The sequence below is a fragment of the Cnephaeus nilssonii genome (assembly GCF_951640355.1).
Source record: "Cnephaeus nilssonii genome assembly, chromosome: 6".
Classification (NCBI taxonomy): domain Eukaryota; kingdom Metazoa; phylum Chordata; class Mammalia; order Chiroptera; family Vespertilionidae; genus Cnephaeus; species Cnephaeus nilssonii.
The window spans coordinates 98,361,961-98,379,924 of record NC_137077.1 but is presented as its reverse complement, the minus strand read 5'-3'; the positions used below and the strand labels follow the sequence as shown (position 1 = coordinate 98,379,924).

The following is a 17,964-nucleotide window of genomic DNA, read 5'->3' as shown; positions in this document are numbered from 1 at the left end:
ACAGGTCTTTTACCTCCTTGGTTAAGTTTATTCCTAGGTATCTTAATTTTTTTGTTGCAATTGTATATGGGATTGTTTAGTTTTTCCTTTTAAGAATTCATTATTGGTGTATAAAAAAGCCATAGGTTTTTGGGTGTTAATTTTATGTATCCTGCTACATTCCAAATTCCTTTATTAAATATAGTAGTATTTTTGCTGGAGTCTTTAGGATTTTCTATGTACAATATCATGTCATCAGTGAATAATGAGAGTTTTACTTCTTCCTTTCCAATTTGTATGCCTCTTATTTCTTCTTCTTGTCTGATCGCTGTGGCTAGGACTTCCAGTACTATGTTGAATAAGAATGGTTAAAGCAGACATCCCTGCCTTGTTCCTGTTCTTAGGAGAAATAGTTTTATTTTATTTTTTAAAATATTTTAATGGATTTCAGAGAGGAAGTGAGAGGGAGGGAGGAAGAGAGAGAGAGAAACATCCTATGTAATAAAGAGGGAATATGCTAATTGACTCTCACACCATCGCAAAGTTGGCGGCACCCACAGCCAATAAGGAGTGAATATGCTAATTGACTGTCCCACCCTCAAAGATGGCAGCACCCACATCCAATAAGGAGGGGATATGCTAATTGACTGTCCCACCCTCCAAGATGGTGGCAGCCACAGCCAATAAGGAGGAACTATGCTAATTGACTGCCACACACTCAAAGATGGAGGCGCCCACAGCCACAAGATGGCAGTGCCCAGACCCCTCAGCCCCGCCCGGGCAATAGGCATGTGGCAAGGCCGGGCCCACCCCAAGGCGGGCCCAGCCACTCCGCGCTCCTGCCTCCATAGTCCCCCAGTCCCCTCAGCCCTCCATCCGCCCAGGACCGGCCCAAGGCGCAGGCAAGCCTCAGATGGTGGCTGTCCAGCCGCCCAGGGCTGCCCAAGGGTCAGGTAACCAGGGCTGGCTGAGGCTTGTGCTGCCGCCAGTGGCAGCAGCAGAGGTGTGATGGGGCGTCGCCTTCCCCTGTTCGCTGGGTCGCCTCCTGCCCTGAGGGCTCCCAGACTGTGAGAGGGGGCAGACCAGGCTGAGGGATACCCCTTCCAGTGCATGAATTTTCATGCACTGGGCCGCTAGTCAATGATAAGAGAGAATCATTGATCAGCTGCCTTCTTCCTGCCCCTCACTGGGGATTGAGCCTACAACCCAGGCATGTGCCCCAATCAGGAATCAAACTCTGACCTCCTGGTTCGAGGTTTATGCTTAACCATTAAGCTATGCTGGTCAGCTAGGGGAAATGGTTTTAGTTTTTGCCCATTGAATATGATGTTCACTGTAGGTTTGTCATATATGGCCTTTATCATGTTGGGACATGATTCCTCTATTCCCACTTTGCTGAGGGTTTTTATAAAAACTAGGTGTTGGATTTTGTTGAATGCTTTTTCTGTCTATTGATAGGATCATGTGATTTTTGTCTTTCAATTTGTTTATGTGAAAGTGTCATATTTATTGATTTGCAAATATTATATCAGCCTTGTATCCCTGGAATAAATCTCATTTGATCATGGTGTATAATATTTTTAATATATTGCTGGATCCGATTTGTTAATATTTGATTGAGGACTTTAGCATCTATATTTATCAGGGATATTGGCCTGTAATTCTCTTTCTTTGTAGTGTCTTTATCTGGTTTTAGAATTAGGATAATGCTGACCTCTTAAAAAGAAGTTGGAAGTGTTCCTTCGTCTTTGAATAATTTGGAATCGTTTGAGGAGGATATGTGTTAGCTCTTCTTTGAATGTTTGGTAAAACTCCTCTGTGAAGCTGTCTGGACCTGGGCTTTTGTTTTCTGGGAGTTTTTTTTTTTATTACTACTGGTATATACTCAGTTGTTGTTGGTCTATTCAGGTTTTCTGATTCTTCCTGATTGAGTTTGGGAGATTGTATTTTTGTAGGAATTTGTCCATTTTATCCACATTGTCCAACTTGTTGGCATATAGTTGTTCATTCATAGTATTTTCTTACAATCCTTTGTATTTCTGTGGTGTCAGTTGTTACTTCTCTGCTTTCATTTTTGATTTTATATATTTGGGTCATCTCTCTTTGTTTCTTGATGAATCTGGCTAATGATTCATCAATCTTATCTTTTCAAAGAATCAGCTCTTGGTTTCATTGATTTTTTTGTATTATTATTATGTTTTTTAGTCTCTGTTATTTACTTCTTCTCTAATCTTTATTATTTCCTTCCTTCTACTCACTCTTGGATTTTCTTGTTGTTCTCTTTTGAATTCTTTAAGTTGTAGAGTAAGTAGTTTATTATTAACTTATTTTTTGAGGTATGCCTGTAGTGTTATGAACTTCCCTCTCAGGACTGCCTTTGCTGTTTCCCAGAGATTTTGGGTTGTTGTGTGTTCATTTTCATTTGTTTCAACATCCAGGAAGTTTTTTTATTTATTTCTTGATCTCTTGGTAACCCATTCATTGTTTAATGACATGCTATTTAGGCTTCATGTGTTTGAATGTTTTTGAGTGTTTTAATGTAATTGATTTCTAATTTCATGCCATTAGGATCTGAGAAGATGCTTGATATGATTTCAATCTTCTTGAACTTGTAGAGACTTTTTTTGTGTCCTAACATGTGGTCTCTCTTTGTGAATGACCCATGTGCACTTGAGAAGAATGTATATTCTGCAGCTTTGGAATGATATGTTTTATAAATGTCAGTTAAATCCATCTGATATAGGGTATCCTTTAAAATCACTATTTTCTTGTCAATTTTTTGTCTGGAAGAACTATCCAGTGAAGTCAGTGGGGTGTTAAAATCCCCTACTATGACTGTGTTGTTGTTGATCCCTCCCTTAAAGCCCTCTAGAAGTTTTTTTAAAAAATATATATTTAAGTGCTCCTATTGGGTGCATATATGCTTACCAGGGTTATATCCTCTTGTTGGATTGATCCCTTTAGTATTATGAGTGACCTTTGTTGTCTCCTGTGATGGCCTTCATTTTGAAGTCTATTTTGTTGGATATGAGTATTGCTACCCCAGCTTTTATTTCTTTTCCATTTGCATAGAAAAAATTTTTTCTATCCCTTCACTCTCATCCTGTGTGTGTCTTTTGTTCTGAGGTGGGTCTCTTGTAGGTAGCAAATAATTTGGTCATGTTTTTGTATCCATTCAGCTACACTATGTCTTTTGACTGGAGCATTTAATCCATTTTACATTCCTCCATTTTACATTTGCGGTTATTATGAGTAAGTACTTATTTATTGCCATTTTAATTCTGTTTACCTATGTTTCTCTCTCTTGTTGTCTCTCTCTCTTCTTCTCATGATAGCAATCCCTTTAGCTTTTCTTGCAGTGTTGGTTACGTGGTTATAAACTCCTTTAGCCTTTTTTATCTGGGAAGCTCTTTATTTCACCATCTATTTTCAATGATTGCCTTGCTGGATATAGTAATCTTGGTTCCAGATCCTTGCTTCTCATTACTTTGAATACTTCATGCCATTCCATTCTGGCTTGTAGATTTTCTAATGAGAAATCAGCTGACAGCCTTATGGGAGCTCCTTTGAAGGTAATAAATTGCTTTTTTTTTTTTTTTTTGCTGCCTTTAAGACTCTCTCTTTGTCTTTAATTTTTGGCATTTTAATTATGAGGTGTCTTGGCATGGGTAAACCTGTTTGCCTTCTTTTTGCTTGGGACTCTCCTTGCCTCCTGTACTTGTGTGACTTTTTCCTTCACCTGGTTAGGGAAGTTTTCTGCCATTATTTCTTTAAACACATTCTCTATCCCTTGCTCACTTTCTTCTCCTTCAGGCACACTTATTTTGTGAATACTAGAGGCCCCGTGCACAGGATTAATGCACTGGTGGGGGGTGTAGCCTGCAGGGATCAGCCAGCTGTGGGAGCACCACTCATCCTGCTCTGCCGAGCAGCTGTGGACCTGCCCTCTGAGTGACTGCTCCCTGGCCCAGCATCTTCTGTGGAGCCGGAGCACTCACCTCTCCAGGGGACCTGGTCGGGATGGGCCCAGGGACAATAGCACTGAGAGGTGGCGCAGTAGGCCTCAGTCCCACGGGCGGCGGCCACGAACCACCTCCCAGCCTCCAGGGTCAGCTCTGTGAGCCCAGCAGTGGCACTGCAAGGTCCGGAGGAGGTGGCAGTAAGTGAGGAGGAGGAGCCCGGGATAAGGAGGCAAGGATCGCAGCCCGGGTTCCTGCCCATCAGCCTGGGGTTCGCAGCAGGAGCAGCCACTCATCCTGGTCAGCCGAGCAGCACTCCCACTGTGGTAGGGCACTGACCACCAGGGGGCAGCTCCTGCGTTGAGCGTCTGCCCCCTAGTGGTCAATGTGCATCATAGTGACTGGTCGATTGGTCATTCTGCCATTCGGTTGCTGGGTTTTTATTATATAGGATTGTTACATTTCATGTTGTCCCACAACTCCTTTAAGCTGTCTTCCTGTTTTTTAATTGTTTTTTTTTCTTTTTGGTTCTCTGATTGATTCCCCCCCCCTGTTTTCTAATTCACTTATCTGATCCTCAACTTTTCCTAATCTTCTGTGTATTCCTTCCATTGTGTTCTTTATTAGGGCTCTGTCATTTTTCATAGTTACTATATCTTTTTTTCATGCTTTTGAGCATCTTTACCATCATTATTCTGAACTTTATGTCTGATAAATTTCTTATCTCCATTTTATTTATCTCTTCTGGAGAATTCTCTTGTTCTTTCATTTGGAGGTTGGTTTTTATGTCTCCCCATTTTGGCTTCCTGTTTGAGTTTGTGACTATGTATTAGGTAGATCTGCTACTCCTCCCAATCTCTAGTGCAAGACAGTGTCAAATGCTGTTTCTGACTAATTAGATTATGCAAAGACTCTAAGCCTCCAGAGATCATCCTCTGACTGCAGTCTGATTGTATTCAGCCTTGAGTAGCCTCAGGCTATGTCCACATGTGGGGGCAGAGATTTTCTAACAGGGTGAGTCAGTTGTTTCTGCCAGGAGGTGTGAAATGGAGGGGTGTTGTAGACTCGATTGGAGTATTCTTTAAGAGTTGTTGTTTGGTGATTATACACATAGTGACTTTAAAACCTTTTATTATTATTAAAGCAAAGTGCATAAATGATAAGGGTACTATTTGATGAATGATCATCCAACCATCAGTATGCTGGGAAATCTATATATATAAAAATCCAGTGACCGGGACCAGAACGACTGGTCGCTATGACGCCCACTGCGGCCAGTGAACCGGCCAATCAGAGGGGGGGGGCAGCCGGCCAACCTCCCTCGGCCCCTCCCCCAAGCTGGCCCCACCCCTGATCGGCCTCTCCCACCCTGATTGAGGGCGGGGCAGCCAGCCAACCCCCTCACGGCCCTTACCCCAGCCAGTCCCACCCCTGATCGGCCCACCCCACCCCGATTGGCTCACAGCTCCTCCCCCTGGCCAGCATCATCCCTGATTGCCCCCCAACCCCAATAGGGTATGGGGCTGGCCGGCCAACCTCCTGCAGCCCCTCCTCTTGGCCGGCCCCACCCCTTTTCGCCCCCCCATCCCAATAGAGGGTGGGGCCGGTGGGCCAACCCCTGCAGTCCCTACCCCCTGCTGGCCCCCACCACCCCAATTGGCCCATGGCCTTTCCCCCAGTCAGCTCCGCCCTCGATCAGCCCCCCCACTCCAATCAGGGGCATGGCCATTAGCCAACCACCCATGGCCCCTCTTCCCAGCTGCTGGCCCCTGATTGGCCTCCCCTACCCCACTTGGGGGGTGGGGTTGGCCGGCCCACCACCCATAGCCTCCCCCCACAGCTGGCCCCACCCCCAATTGGCTCCCCCTAATTTGTGGCAGGGCCCACTGGCCAATTGCCCACGGCCCCTCCCCCAGCTGGCTCAGCTCTGATCAGGCCCCAATCAGGGAAGGCTGGCCAGCCAACCTCCTGTGGTCTCCTCCTCCTGACAGGCCCAGCCCTGATCAGCCCTGATTGGGGCCTGGTCGGCCGGACCCCACCCGTGCACGAATTCATGCACTGGGCCTCTAGTGTTTAATAATAGCTTTTCAAAAAAAATAATAAAGTGTGTATGTGTATACACACACAAATACATATTCACACACAAGTGTATTATAAATTTGACTGATACCAAGGATGTGCAGCATGTAATTTACAAATAATAAAATGTAGAATATTCTTTATTGTAAGTGCTATAGAGTCAGTGGACTCTCAGAGAGTGCCTTTGCTCAACTGTTGTATCTATAGCCAGCTTGTGGCTGCAATGGAAAGATGAATAGGAATGTAGTTTGACATGAATGTTGGTTGGTAATTGGTTTTTGTTAATGAGTAAGATGAAGGTAAAACAACAGAAACATTTTGGAACTTCACTCATACATCCATCACTTTAACAATTTTGATGAATCAGATAATTTTGAAATACTGGAAAAATAATTCCTTATTTTTGTGTGATATTTACAGTGTAACAACTATAGAAATGAGACACTTAAGTTCATCTGTGTTAACATTTTCCTCAATTGCTTTCTCGAGACTAGTCAGTTAACAAGAAATCAAACCCTGATTTGTAGTGTTTTCTGTTTTCTACGGTATAAATACTTCCACTCTGACTCATTTCAGGTTACCCACATGATGTCACTGAACTTGATAGAGATGAGATGGGCAGAAGCCTACCATTCTGTAGTGTTTCCACCATAATGATGCAATAGACCAAAGTAACCTTGCATACATAGGTAATAGTTAAATAATAAGTGAAGAGTTTTGACTATTTATTACCTTTGTTTTTATTTTATTTTATTTATTTATTTAATTGATTGATTTCAGAGAGGAAGGAAGAGGGAGGGAGAGAGAGAGAGAAACATCAATGATGAGAGAGAATCATTGATCGGCTGCCTCCTGCACGTCCCCTACTGGGGATCGAACCTGCAACCCGGGCATGTGCCCTTGACCAGAATCGAACCTAGGACCCTCAGTCCATAGGCCTACGCTCTATTCACTGAGCCAAACTGGCTAGGGCTATTACCTTTGTTTTTAATATAATTTATTCCAAGTTGGTGTAATTTAATTTTTATTATATTTACAGCTGGCTCACAAAATTCCTGAAAATTTAATAATAGTTCTTACAAACCAGTAAGAATCAGCTTGAGCACAGCAGTGCATGTAACCACCTGTAACTATTGTGTAATCCATGTAACTGTTTCTCAGAGGTCAATAACAGAGCACTTAGCTCCTCAGAAACCATATTCATGATCCTTTCGGATCCCTGCCACTTCTCTCTCCAAAGAAACCACTATTCTGCCACTTCTTTCCAAAGGTAACCACTGTTCTGATTTCTGATACCATAACTTAGTTGTGCCTATTTTGAAACTTGGTATACAGTTCAGTTAAGTATTACCTTTTGGCTTTTTGTTCAACATATATTGATGAGATTGTTCCATGTTGTTGCATGTATCTGAAATTTGTTTATTTTCATTAATATACAGTATGATGCCACAGTTAAATTTGTTTCACTGTTAGTAGATATTTGGATTGCTTTTAGTTTAGAACTATTATTAGCGATGTTGCTTTGGGTAGTTTTATACTTCTCCTTTGGTATATATGTGTGAGCATTTCTAGTGAGCATATATGTACAAGTGCAATAGATGGCTCATAGGATATGTATATGTTAAACCTTGGTAGATAATACCAGATAGTTTTCCAAAACGTCCTTAAAAATTTATACTCCTATTTGCAGAATATGAAATTTCTAGTTGCTCTACATCCTCACCAACACTTGATAATGTCAGTCTCTTTTGAGTGTAATCATATCTCATTGTGATTTTACCAGCATATTAACTGATAATTTATGAGTTGAAAGTTCTTTTATATGATTACTAGAGGCCCAGTGCATGAAATTCATGCACAGGTAGGGTCCCTAGGCCTGGCCGGCGATCAGGGCTGATCTGTGGGGTTACTGACGGGGTGATTGGACAGGCCCCTGCTGGCACCCACCTTGGCCGGCCTGGCGCCGCCCACTGGTTGGCCCCACCCCCGCTTCTGCTGCTGGTCGCCTCCCTCTGTGGGGCAACTGGTGGGAGCTATTGGGGGGCCCCTGCCAGCACCCACCTTGTGGGGCCTGAGGCCTGCGGGCTGGGGGCAGCTCCTGCATTGAGCGTCTGCCCCTCATGATCAGTGCACATCATAGTAACCGGTCATTCCACCAGTCGTTCTGCTGTTTCGTTGATTTGCATATTAGGCTTTTATTATATAGGATTGGCCATTTGTATTTTCAGTGACTCGTTTTTAAGAAATACTTGGTTCTGTCCTTTGGATATTAAATCACTTCACAAAATTCTTTCTCTGATGACAGCTAATTTATAGTGTTGGTTTTTGCTTTACTTGTTTTTTTACCTTACTGTATTAGATTTCAGTAGTAGTTACTTGCTGTTTTGTCCCTAATTATTTTACTTATTTATGTATTGTGTTCCCTAACATGGATGTGTGCCTTATGAGGGCAGGGGTTTTTGTCTGTCTGGGTCATAGTTCTTCCTCAGTACTTAGAATAGTGCCTGGCACATAGAAAGCATTTGTAAATATTGCTGAAAGACCACATATATCGATTAGTATGCAAAATACTATGAATTAATTATTTCAGCATAAATGTATTTTGTATTAACACTTCAGTGCAGGGCACAACACTGAAATTAAGAAGCACCATTCTGCATTTATCAACCTATTGTGTTTTTTTGTTTTTTGTAAAATAATGAAGTATTAGAGTGGGTTGCAGTTTAGAGATCTTGCCTGACTTTTCCTGTGTGTGCTTCTCACGCTAGGGTAGCTCACAGTGTGCATCAGAATATCATTGTGTACCAGGTGGTTAAAGCACTGATTCTGGAGACAGACCGCCTAGGATCTAGCTGTGTGTCCTGGAGCAATTTACTTATCCTCTCTGTACCTTAGTTTTTTCAGCTATGAGATGGAAATAATAAGAATACCTGCCTCATAGAGTAACTGCCTTTAGGATGGTTATGGGAGGTGTTGAGAATAATGCCTGGCACAGAGTAGGCAGTGTACAACTATTAGCTATGTGGGGAACTAACTCAGACATGATACGAATACACATCACTTTTTTAAAAAGATAAATGAGATTTTCAAAAAATTTTGCACGTGCTTTGGGCTATTGAATTAAAAAGACAGATGAATAAGTGGGCAAGTGAAGGCAGTGGATTTATGGAAAGAACTAAAGGTCAACTATAATTACAGCTATACATTGTTAGTCCTATCTAATAAAAGAGCAATATGCAAATTGACCATCACCCCAACACACAAGATGGCTGCCCCCATGTGGTCAAAGATGGCTGCCCCCATGTGGACACAAGATGGCCATGACAAGATGGCCAGCAGGGGAGGGAAGTTGTGGGCGATCAGGCCAGCAGGGGAGGGCATTTGGGAGGGACCAGGCCTGCAAGGGAGAGCAGTTGGGGGCGATCAGGACTGCAGGGGAGGGCAGTTAGGGGTGACCAGGCTGGCAGAGGAGGGAAGTTGGGGGTGACCATGCCTGCAGGGGAGGGCAGTTGGGGGCGACCAGGCCAGCAGGGGAGGGCAATTAGGGGTGACCAGGCCTTCAGGGGAGGGCAGTTGTCGGCGATCAGGCAAGCAGGGGAGGGCAGTTGGGGGGAACAGGACTGCAGGGGAGGGCAGTTAGGGGTGACCAGGCTGGCAGAGGAGGGAAGTTGGGGGCGACCATGCCTGCAGGGGAGGGCAGTTGGGGGCGACCAGGCCAGCAGGGGAGGGCAATTAGGGGTGACCAGGCCTTCAGGGGAGGGCAGTTGTCGGCGATCAGGCAAGCAGGGGAGGGCAGTTGGGGGGAACAGGACAGCAGGGGAGGGCAGTTGGGGGGAACCAGGCCTGCAGGGGAGGGAAGTTGGGGGCGACCAGGCCAGCAGGGGAGGGCAGTTAGGGGTGACCAAGTCGGCAGGGGAGGGCAGTTAAGGGCAATTGGGCTGGCAGGGGAGCAGTTAGGCATCGAGCAGGCTGTCAGGGGAGTTATTAGGGGGTGATCAGGCTGGCAGGCAGAAGCAGTTAGGGGCAGTCATGCAGGCAGGCAGGCAGGCAGGCAAGCGGTTGGGAACCAGCAGTCCTGGATTGTGAGAGGGATGTTTAGGCAGTCGGACATCCCTCGAGGGGTTTCAGATTGGAGAGGGTGCAAGCTTGCCTGAGGGACACAACCCCGCCCCTGTGCACGAATTTCGTGCACTGGGCCTCTAATTAGTAATAAAAACCACTGTGGGACATAGTTTTTATTACTAGCCTGAAATTCTGATGTTGGGTAGCTCAGTATGCAACAAAAGAGATGACTTTTGTTGGACAGAACTCATTGTTAGAAAATTCTTTCTTCTGCTGATCTGAAATTTACTTCATCTGTTGCTTTATATGGGTCTGGTTCTTTCCTTTGGAGGAATCTATATATATAAAAGCCAAGCAACCAGAACACTGGAACGACTGGAGTGACTGGTTGCTTTGATGGGCACTGCAGCCCCAATTGGCCCCCGCCCCCCTCTTGCCCCCTAATTGGGGGCAGGGTTGGCTAGCCAACCTCCCACGGCCCCTCCCCCTTGGCCAGCCCGGCCCTGATCATCCCCCCCACCCCTATCAGGGGCAGGGCCAGCCAGACCCCACCCGTGCAAGAATTCATGCACCAGGCCTCTAGTATAGAATAAATAGAGGAAAATAGATTAGTTGGTTGTTTTGCTTCATCAGCATTTTCTTCAGCTTAAATGTTTCTGGTATCTTTGGTCCTTCTGCATATGACATGGCTTTGAACCTTTTATCATTCTTCATCCTTCTCTGGGTATAATTTGCTTGTCAGTATTTCTCTTAAAGTGCAAGATTTGAACTAGTAACTGACCACATTGCACTTCATCTGCCCACGAAAACACACAATAAAAGGCACACAATAAAATGCAAAAACTACTTGCATTTTAGGCCAGCTGTATCATTGACTCTATAATATATTATGTTTCTCATTAACTTTAGTGTCATTTTTCTCAAATGGAATGATTAAAATACGAATGGATGATCGTTAACAAATCTTTCTTGACACAAGTAATTTAGATAAAATTACTAAAAAGAATCTAAAGTATTTTGCTTAGTGGTTGTGTCATGGTTCGATTCCTGGTCAGGGCACATGCCTGGGTTGTGAGCTAGATCCCCAATGTGGGGAGTGCAGGAGGCAGCCAATCAGTGATTCTCTCTCATCATTGATGTTTCTCTTTCTTCCTCTTTGAAACAAATAAAAATAAGTAAATAAAATAAATAAAATATTTTGCTTTAATGAGAACAAAAGTACACTAGTCTTCATACTAAATATCAAATTCTTGCCAATGTTGACTTTATTTTCAATTAATGTGAAAACCTAAACAAATAATTCTAAGATCATTTCAGTGACATTGCAATTAGTATTGTTAGTATAAACTGTACAGGTAATATCTTGAGTGAGGTTAGCTTTATTGCCTGAAAAATGTTTCTTTTAGGTATTGTGGTTACTCTAGCTGGGTAACTGCAACCTTGGTTCCTTATATTTGAAATCCCTGTTCCAGTTTATCCATTTGTTATGATGGATAACTGTTACCCATTTTGTTGATTTCCCAATGTAAGCAAATTAATTATTTATTTTCAGTTTTCCTGAATTCGTTTATTTAAATAACCTCACCATTTTGATTTGAAAAAGTCCTTTGAATCTTCTTTGGACTTAATTTGTATTCATGTCTCATCTCTACCTCTGAGGAACTTTGGATTCTAGGGCCAGTCTGTGGACTGGCTTATTCCTTCATTTCCTCTTCTGTGGATGGAGTGGCCGGCCTTGAGTACAGCAACAGGCTTTTATTTATTCACTTCTACTTTTCCGCCCACCCATCTTTCTACATAGCTGCCAGAGGGTCATGTGAAAATGTAAAGCAGATTCTGTCATTTCCCTGCTCATCATGTTTCAAAAATTTCCCCATGCACTCAGAGTAAATCCACACCCCTTCCCGTGGCCTATGGGGGCCAGGTGAGCTGCCTCTGCCTGTCTTTCCGACCTATTCCTTTTAGCCACACTGATCACTCAGCGTTTAATAGCACTTCAGCTTATAATCCTATGTGATTTGCTTTTGTTTACTTATTACTTGTTTCTCCCATTAGATAGATGCTTGATGAGAGCAGATAAGGTGTTTTCATTCACTGATTTAAAAGTTAATGATCAATAAAATATGCTGGGGATAGATGCTCATGTATTTATTGTTCTTAAAATCCAATGATTCCTCCTACTTTCAGGTAAGTGTCCAGCCGTTCCTTCCGTGGCAGTGTTTATAAGTCCTCCTTACCACTTGAATATTTATATCAAAATGGCTGTGTGCTAACATTTTTTAAATACTTACTTTTGGTTAGTCTCAAATTATAGTGCCATATGAAGGCTGGTTAAGTCCCAGGTATATTAGTTTCTGTTGCATTCTTTATTTATTTCCAGAAAGCTTTAAAGTGATTATAGAGTGTTCCCACTGATTAGTTTGAATATGACCTTATAGCCTTGGCCTATGTGTATTATAAAATATGATACTAGGCTGAGATTTTTTTGAAATTGTTGTTGTTTTATTTGTTGTATAGGAATGCCAGAAAGTTATTCCTTTAAATGATATCAATATTGGTGTCTGTCAACTGAAATAGAAGAATCTTTCTGAAAATTTGGCTTAATACTGTAGCCATGATTCTACCCAGAAACAGTAAATTATTCATTTTTTTGGTCAAGTCACTATAGTACTGTTTGGTGATTTACCAGATTGCATAAAGAATTAGAGCATTTTCCAAAAGGAGCCATTTAGTCCCCTCAACTATGATTTATCTCTGATGAAGTATATATGGTAGAAGAGGTTCATCCTATTCTCTCTCTTCAGATTAAGTTTATAAAATTGACTCATTTTTGTTTTACCATTTCCCCTTTTATTTTTGTATCAGACAGTAACAGTGAGGCCGAAGCTCTATGGAGGTCCTTGGCTCTGTATACTGAAGCAGTTCCAGTGGCTGAACTGTATCTGGCAAAGTTTCTTTAAAAAATATTTTCATTGCTTTTTAGAGAGAGAGGAATGGAAGAGAGAGAGAGAGAGAGTAGAGAGAGAGAGAGAGACATCAATGTGAGAGCCTCCTGCATACCCTTACATGGGGATCAAGCCCACAACCCTGGCATGTGCCCTGGCCAGGAATTGAACTGGCAACCTTTTGGTGCAAAGGATGATGCCCAATCAATGGAAACACACCAGCCAGGGCTGAGCATGTTTCACTTGAAGTTCTTCACAGTTCAGTCAATCTTGGCAGAACCCCATAGAAACTATAGCATATAATACTTTTTAAAAGCCACCATATTATTAGATAAAGAATTTGGGTAGGTATATTGCTTTAGTGGTCTTAATAATCCTATCTAATAATAGAGTACTATGCAAATTAACCATCACTCCGCGACAAAAATGGCGGCGCCCATGGCCACAAGATGGCGGTGCCCAGTCCTCTCAGGCCCACTGAAGTCCCCCAGTCCCAGAGAGGGCTACCGCTGAGAGCAGGCAGCATGCGACCGGGGCTGTTGGCCTGGGAGGGTCCCGAATACCCCTGGCTGATCTGCTCCCAGCCGCAGCCCTGGCCGTTGGCCTGGAGGGCTGCCACCGCTCCCCCCACCCCCCACATCGCTCCCAGCCGCAACCTGGCCTTAGCCTGGGAGACTGCGAACAACCCCCTCATGATCTGCTCCTAGCCACGACCTGGACAGCGGCCTGGGAGAAGGTGCACACCCCCCCGGGGTGATCTTCTCCCAGCCGTGACCTGGGTAGTGGCCTGGGAGGCCGCGCATACCTCCCCCCACCGCCTCCCGCACAATCTGCACCCAGCCGCGACCTGGGTAGTGGCCTGGGAGGCCGCGTGCACCTCCCCCCACCTCCCCCTCCCACCCAATCTGCTCCCAGCCGTGACCTGAGCAGTGGCCTGGGAGACGGCGTACACCCCCCCCACCCCCCCACCCCCGTGTGATCTTCTCCCAGCTACGACCTGGGTTGTGGCCTGGGAGGTCGCGTGTACCTCTCCCCACCTCCCCCCCCCCCCCCCAAATCTGCACCCAGCTGCGACCGGGGCATTGGCTTGGGAGGCTGCGCGCACCTCCCCCCACCTCCCTCTCCCACTCAATCTGCTCCCAGCCACGACCCGGGCAGTGGCCTGGGAGAAGGCACACATCCCCTGGTGTGATCTTCTCCCAGCCGCAACCTGGGCAGTGGCCTGGGAGAAGGCACACACCCCCTGGCATGATCTTCTCCCAGCCGCAACCTGGGCAGTGGCCTGGGAGAAGGCACACACCCCCTGGCATGATCTTCTCCCAGCCCCGACCCAGGCAGTGGCCTGGGAGAAGGCACCCCTCCCCCCCCCCCCCCCCCCCCCCGCGTGATCTCCCAGCCGAGACCCGGGCAGTGGCCTGGGATATGGCTGGGTGCGGATCTGCTTCCAGCTGAGACCCGGGCAGTGGCCTGGGAGATGGCGCACACCCCCACATGATCTGCTCCCAGCTGAGACACAGGTCCCAGCTGGGAGCAGATCGTGGGGGTGGGGGAGGTGCACACAGTCTCCCAGGCCACTGTCCAGGTCGAGGCTGGGAGCAGGGGAGCGCATTTCGGGGTGACCGGGCTTTCAGGGGAGGGCAGTTGGGGATGATCAGGTTGGCAGGGGAACAGTTAGACATAGATCAGGCTGGCAGGGGAGTGGTTAGGGGGTGATCAGGCTGGCAGGCAGAAGCAGTTAGGGGTAATCAGGCAGGCAGGCGAGCAGTTGGGAGCCAGCAGTCCCGGATTGTGAAAGGGATGTCCGACTGCCTGTTTTTAAACAGGCAGTCGGACATCCCCCGAGGGGTCCCAGATTGGAGAGGGTGCAGGTTGAGCTGAGGGACACCCCCCACCAGTGCATGAATTTCATGCACCGGGCCTCTAGTACTATTTATAAAAGGTTCTTTTACCATTGTCATTACAGTGACTTTATGATGTGGCCCAAGGACTTTACTAGGAAGAAACTGAATCCTGAGGGAGTACTTACAGCATCAGGGGAAAAAAGGCTTTGTGAGATGAAATTCAGACCCAGTTCTTTTGGCCATACACAACCCTCTCTTAAGCTTTAAGCTGGCTCAGCCGGGCATGAAGTGGTCTGATGCTATGGAAAAGGCATGTGTTTGAGGAGTCAGGAAGACCTGAGCTAAAATCTCTACTCTGACATTTAATAATTGTGGACCTGATTAAGTTACTTAATCTTTTTGAGTCCTAGATCATCTGTAAAAATAAGGATACTAATACCTACCTTATAGTTGTATTAAATGAGGTAATATATATGAGATTACTTGCCATATAGTAGGTTTTCAGTAAATGAATTTTCTTTCTTCCTCTGTATTAGCATTCTCAATATTTTCTGGTGGAAATCCCCTGCAGCCACTAATTCAGGGGTATTTTGAAAGTATCATTTTAGTCTTACCTGTAGCTCTCCCCCCAAGAATGTAAATTTGAAGAAATGTATAGTAAAGCAGGCCAGTTCATCTGTTTCTGATTAATTAAAAAGGAGAGGATGGCATATGGGTAATAAGAAAACACTAAAAATAACCAAAAATTATTTTTAAATGATTGTTACACTTTTTATAGCTTAATGATGCCAGTTAAAATTATGTTGTTATTGACCAGTACTTTTTTTATATCTGTCTTCAGGGAAGAAAAAATATGCAAGATGGTGTGAGTGATGGTGAAATTCCAAAATTTGATGCTGCTGGATATGATAAGGATCTGGTAGAAGCCCTTGAGAGAGATATTGTGTCCAGAAATCTTAGCATTCATTGGTTAGTGTCTTCAGTTCTTGAATTAAAGTAGTGGAAAAGACAAGTTATAGGGTTGGTTTGTTGTGAATCTTCTCTTTAAACTTTTAATCGTCTGTTTATGACTTCATCCATAATATGACGATATAGAATTGACAGGACAATCCTTCTTTCAGAATATAACCAAGACACTTTAACATGTTAATTTGATGACATAACTGACAGGGATTGTTAATTGAATAACATGTTCTAATTAATAACTGGAATGTTATCTGATCACTGATCAGATTTTATGCAGTAAGAATTAGAATAATGTTCTTAATATAAGACTCTCTATATAAAAAAGACTAAGTGACCAAATGACTGTACGGCCAGTCGACTGGTCACTATGACGCGCACTGACCACCAGGGGCAGATGCTTAATGCAGGAGCTTCCCCCTAGTGGTCAGTGAGCTCCCACAGCCAACCTCCCATGGCCGGCCAACCTCCCGTGGTCCCTCCCCCCAGCTGGCCGGCCCCGATGGCCCCCATCGAGCCTGCCAGCCAAACTCCCACAGCTCCTTACCCCGGCTGGCTGGCCAACCTCCCGTGGCCCCTCCCCCCAGCCAACCTCCCATGGCCCCTATCGGCCCTGATTGCTGACCAGGCTGAGGGACCCCACCTTTGCACGAATTCATGCACCTGGCCTCTAGTAATTTCATAAGTAAAAAAAAAAAAAGAACTAGTATTGATCATCAATCAAAACTATCTTTGAATAAACATGAAACTTTGCTGTTCCTACAAAGGGATGACATAGCAGATCTGGAAGAAGCTAAGAAGTTGCTAAGGGAAGCTGTTGTTCTTCCCATGTGGATGCCTGACTTCTTCAAAGGGATTAGAAGGCCCTGGAAGGTGAGAATTTATTAAAATGACATAGGTATGAAAATGCTGCTTGCATGATAATTAAAGACAGCATTGTTGTTTCTAGTGTTTATTAACTCAGTTTGTAAAGGTTGGGAGAAGTTTGTATTTTTCCCCAAATTCCTGGATTTGAATTTGTAGTTCAGTTGTACAACCTCTGCATGACAGGAGAGGGGCTTAGAGTGTGGAAACTATAGTCTTTAGTTATGTCACTTTACTCAGGGTTGCTCAGCTAGAGATTAGTTTTAAGAATTTTCTAGATGTAAATAAGAAGTTAACAAGCAAAGTAAACAGTACTCATACATACTAGTAGTCTTTTATAATAACAGTTTGATCATATAAATACCTTTCTAAAGGTTGGCATATTTCTCACTAATTATTTTGATTACTTCATCTCAGATATAATCAAAATGTGTGTTTCTTTTATTATTGTTATTATTTTTAATCCTCACACAGGGATTTTTTCCCCATTGACTTTTTAGAGAGAGGGGAGGGGAGGGAGGGGGTGGGGAGAGAGAAACATCGATGTGAGAGAGATACATTGATTGGTTGCCTCCCAGATGTGCCCCAACCAGGGCCAGGGATTGATCCTGCAACCGATGTATGTGCTCTTGACCCAGGATCAAACCCGTGACCCTTTGGTCCACAGGCCAACCCTCTAACCACTGAGCCAAACCAGCCAGGGTTGTGTGTTTCCTTTCAGCTTGCCCTCTGCTTTAGGATTTAAAGCCTGCCTAGAACTAGTTCCTCCTAAGTCTAGTGTTTTCCTGTTAACATATTGAAAAACCCTTCCATTAGCTGCTGTCTGAAACGTAGGTCTTAACATAGGCAGAGCCTTTCTTTATTCTTACTGGTAGAGTGCAGTAAAAGAGTGGTCTTTCTTTGCCCTCCTGAATTAGCTGAGAAGGTCTGTTTCTTTTCTCAATCCTTGCTCCTGTTTGTTTACACAAGTAGCTGGGGCACCATGACATTTCGATTGCTTCTCACAACTTAAATACTTCTATAGACTGTTACAGATTTACCTAATTTGGGGAACATATTACCATACATTTCCCCTTTATTATAACTTCTAAAACAATATTTAAAAGAGTGAATAAGGTCTTAAAACAGGTATTTAAAGGAGTTTTAAAGTAGTTTAGTTGTACAACCTCTTCATGAGGAGACCTGTAAGTTTTCAGCAGAAGGGCAATTTGCAAATGTGAAAGATCACCGTGGCAGCAGTATGGGAGATAGATTGTAGATTGTAGATGGCAT

The 17,964-nt window shown here is 44.3% G+C and overlaps 1 protein-coding gene across 4 annotated transcripts in view; it reads left to right on the top strand.

The window, feature by feature from the left end:
• Window positions 1-17,964, top strand: part of KATNAL1 (katanin catalytic subunit A1 like 1) — a 114,715-nt gene that overhangs the window by 52,756 nt on the left and 43,995 nt on the right. For all 4 annotated transcript variants that reach the window (XM_079773958.1, XM_079773960.1, XM_079773959.1 and 1 more), the window contains exons 5-6: window positions 15,707-15,834; window positions 16,596-16,701. In XM_079773958.1, the coding sequence (XP_079630084.1) occupies window positions 15,707-15,834; window positions 16,596-16,701 (234 nt within the window). The remainder of the gene's footprint in view (window positions 1-15,706; window positions 15,835-16,595; window positions 16,702-17,964) is intronic.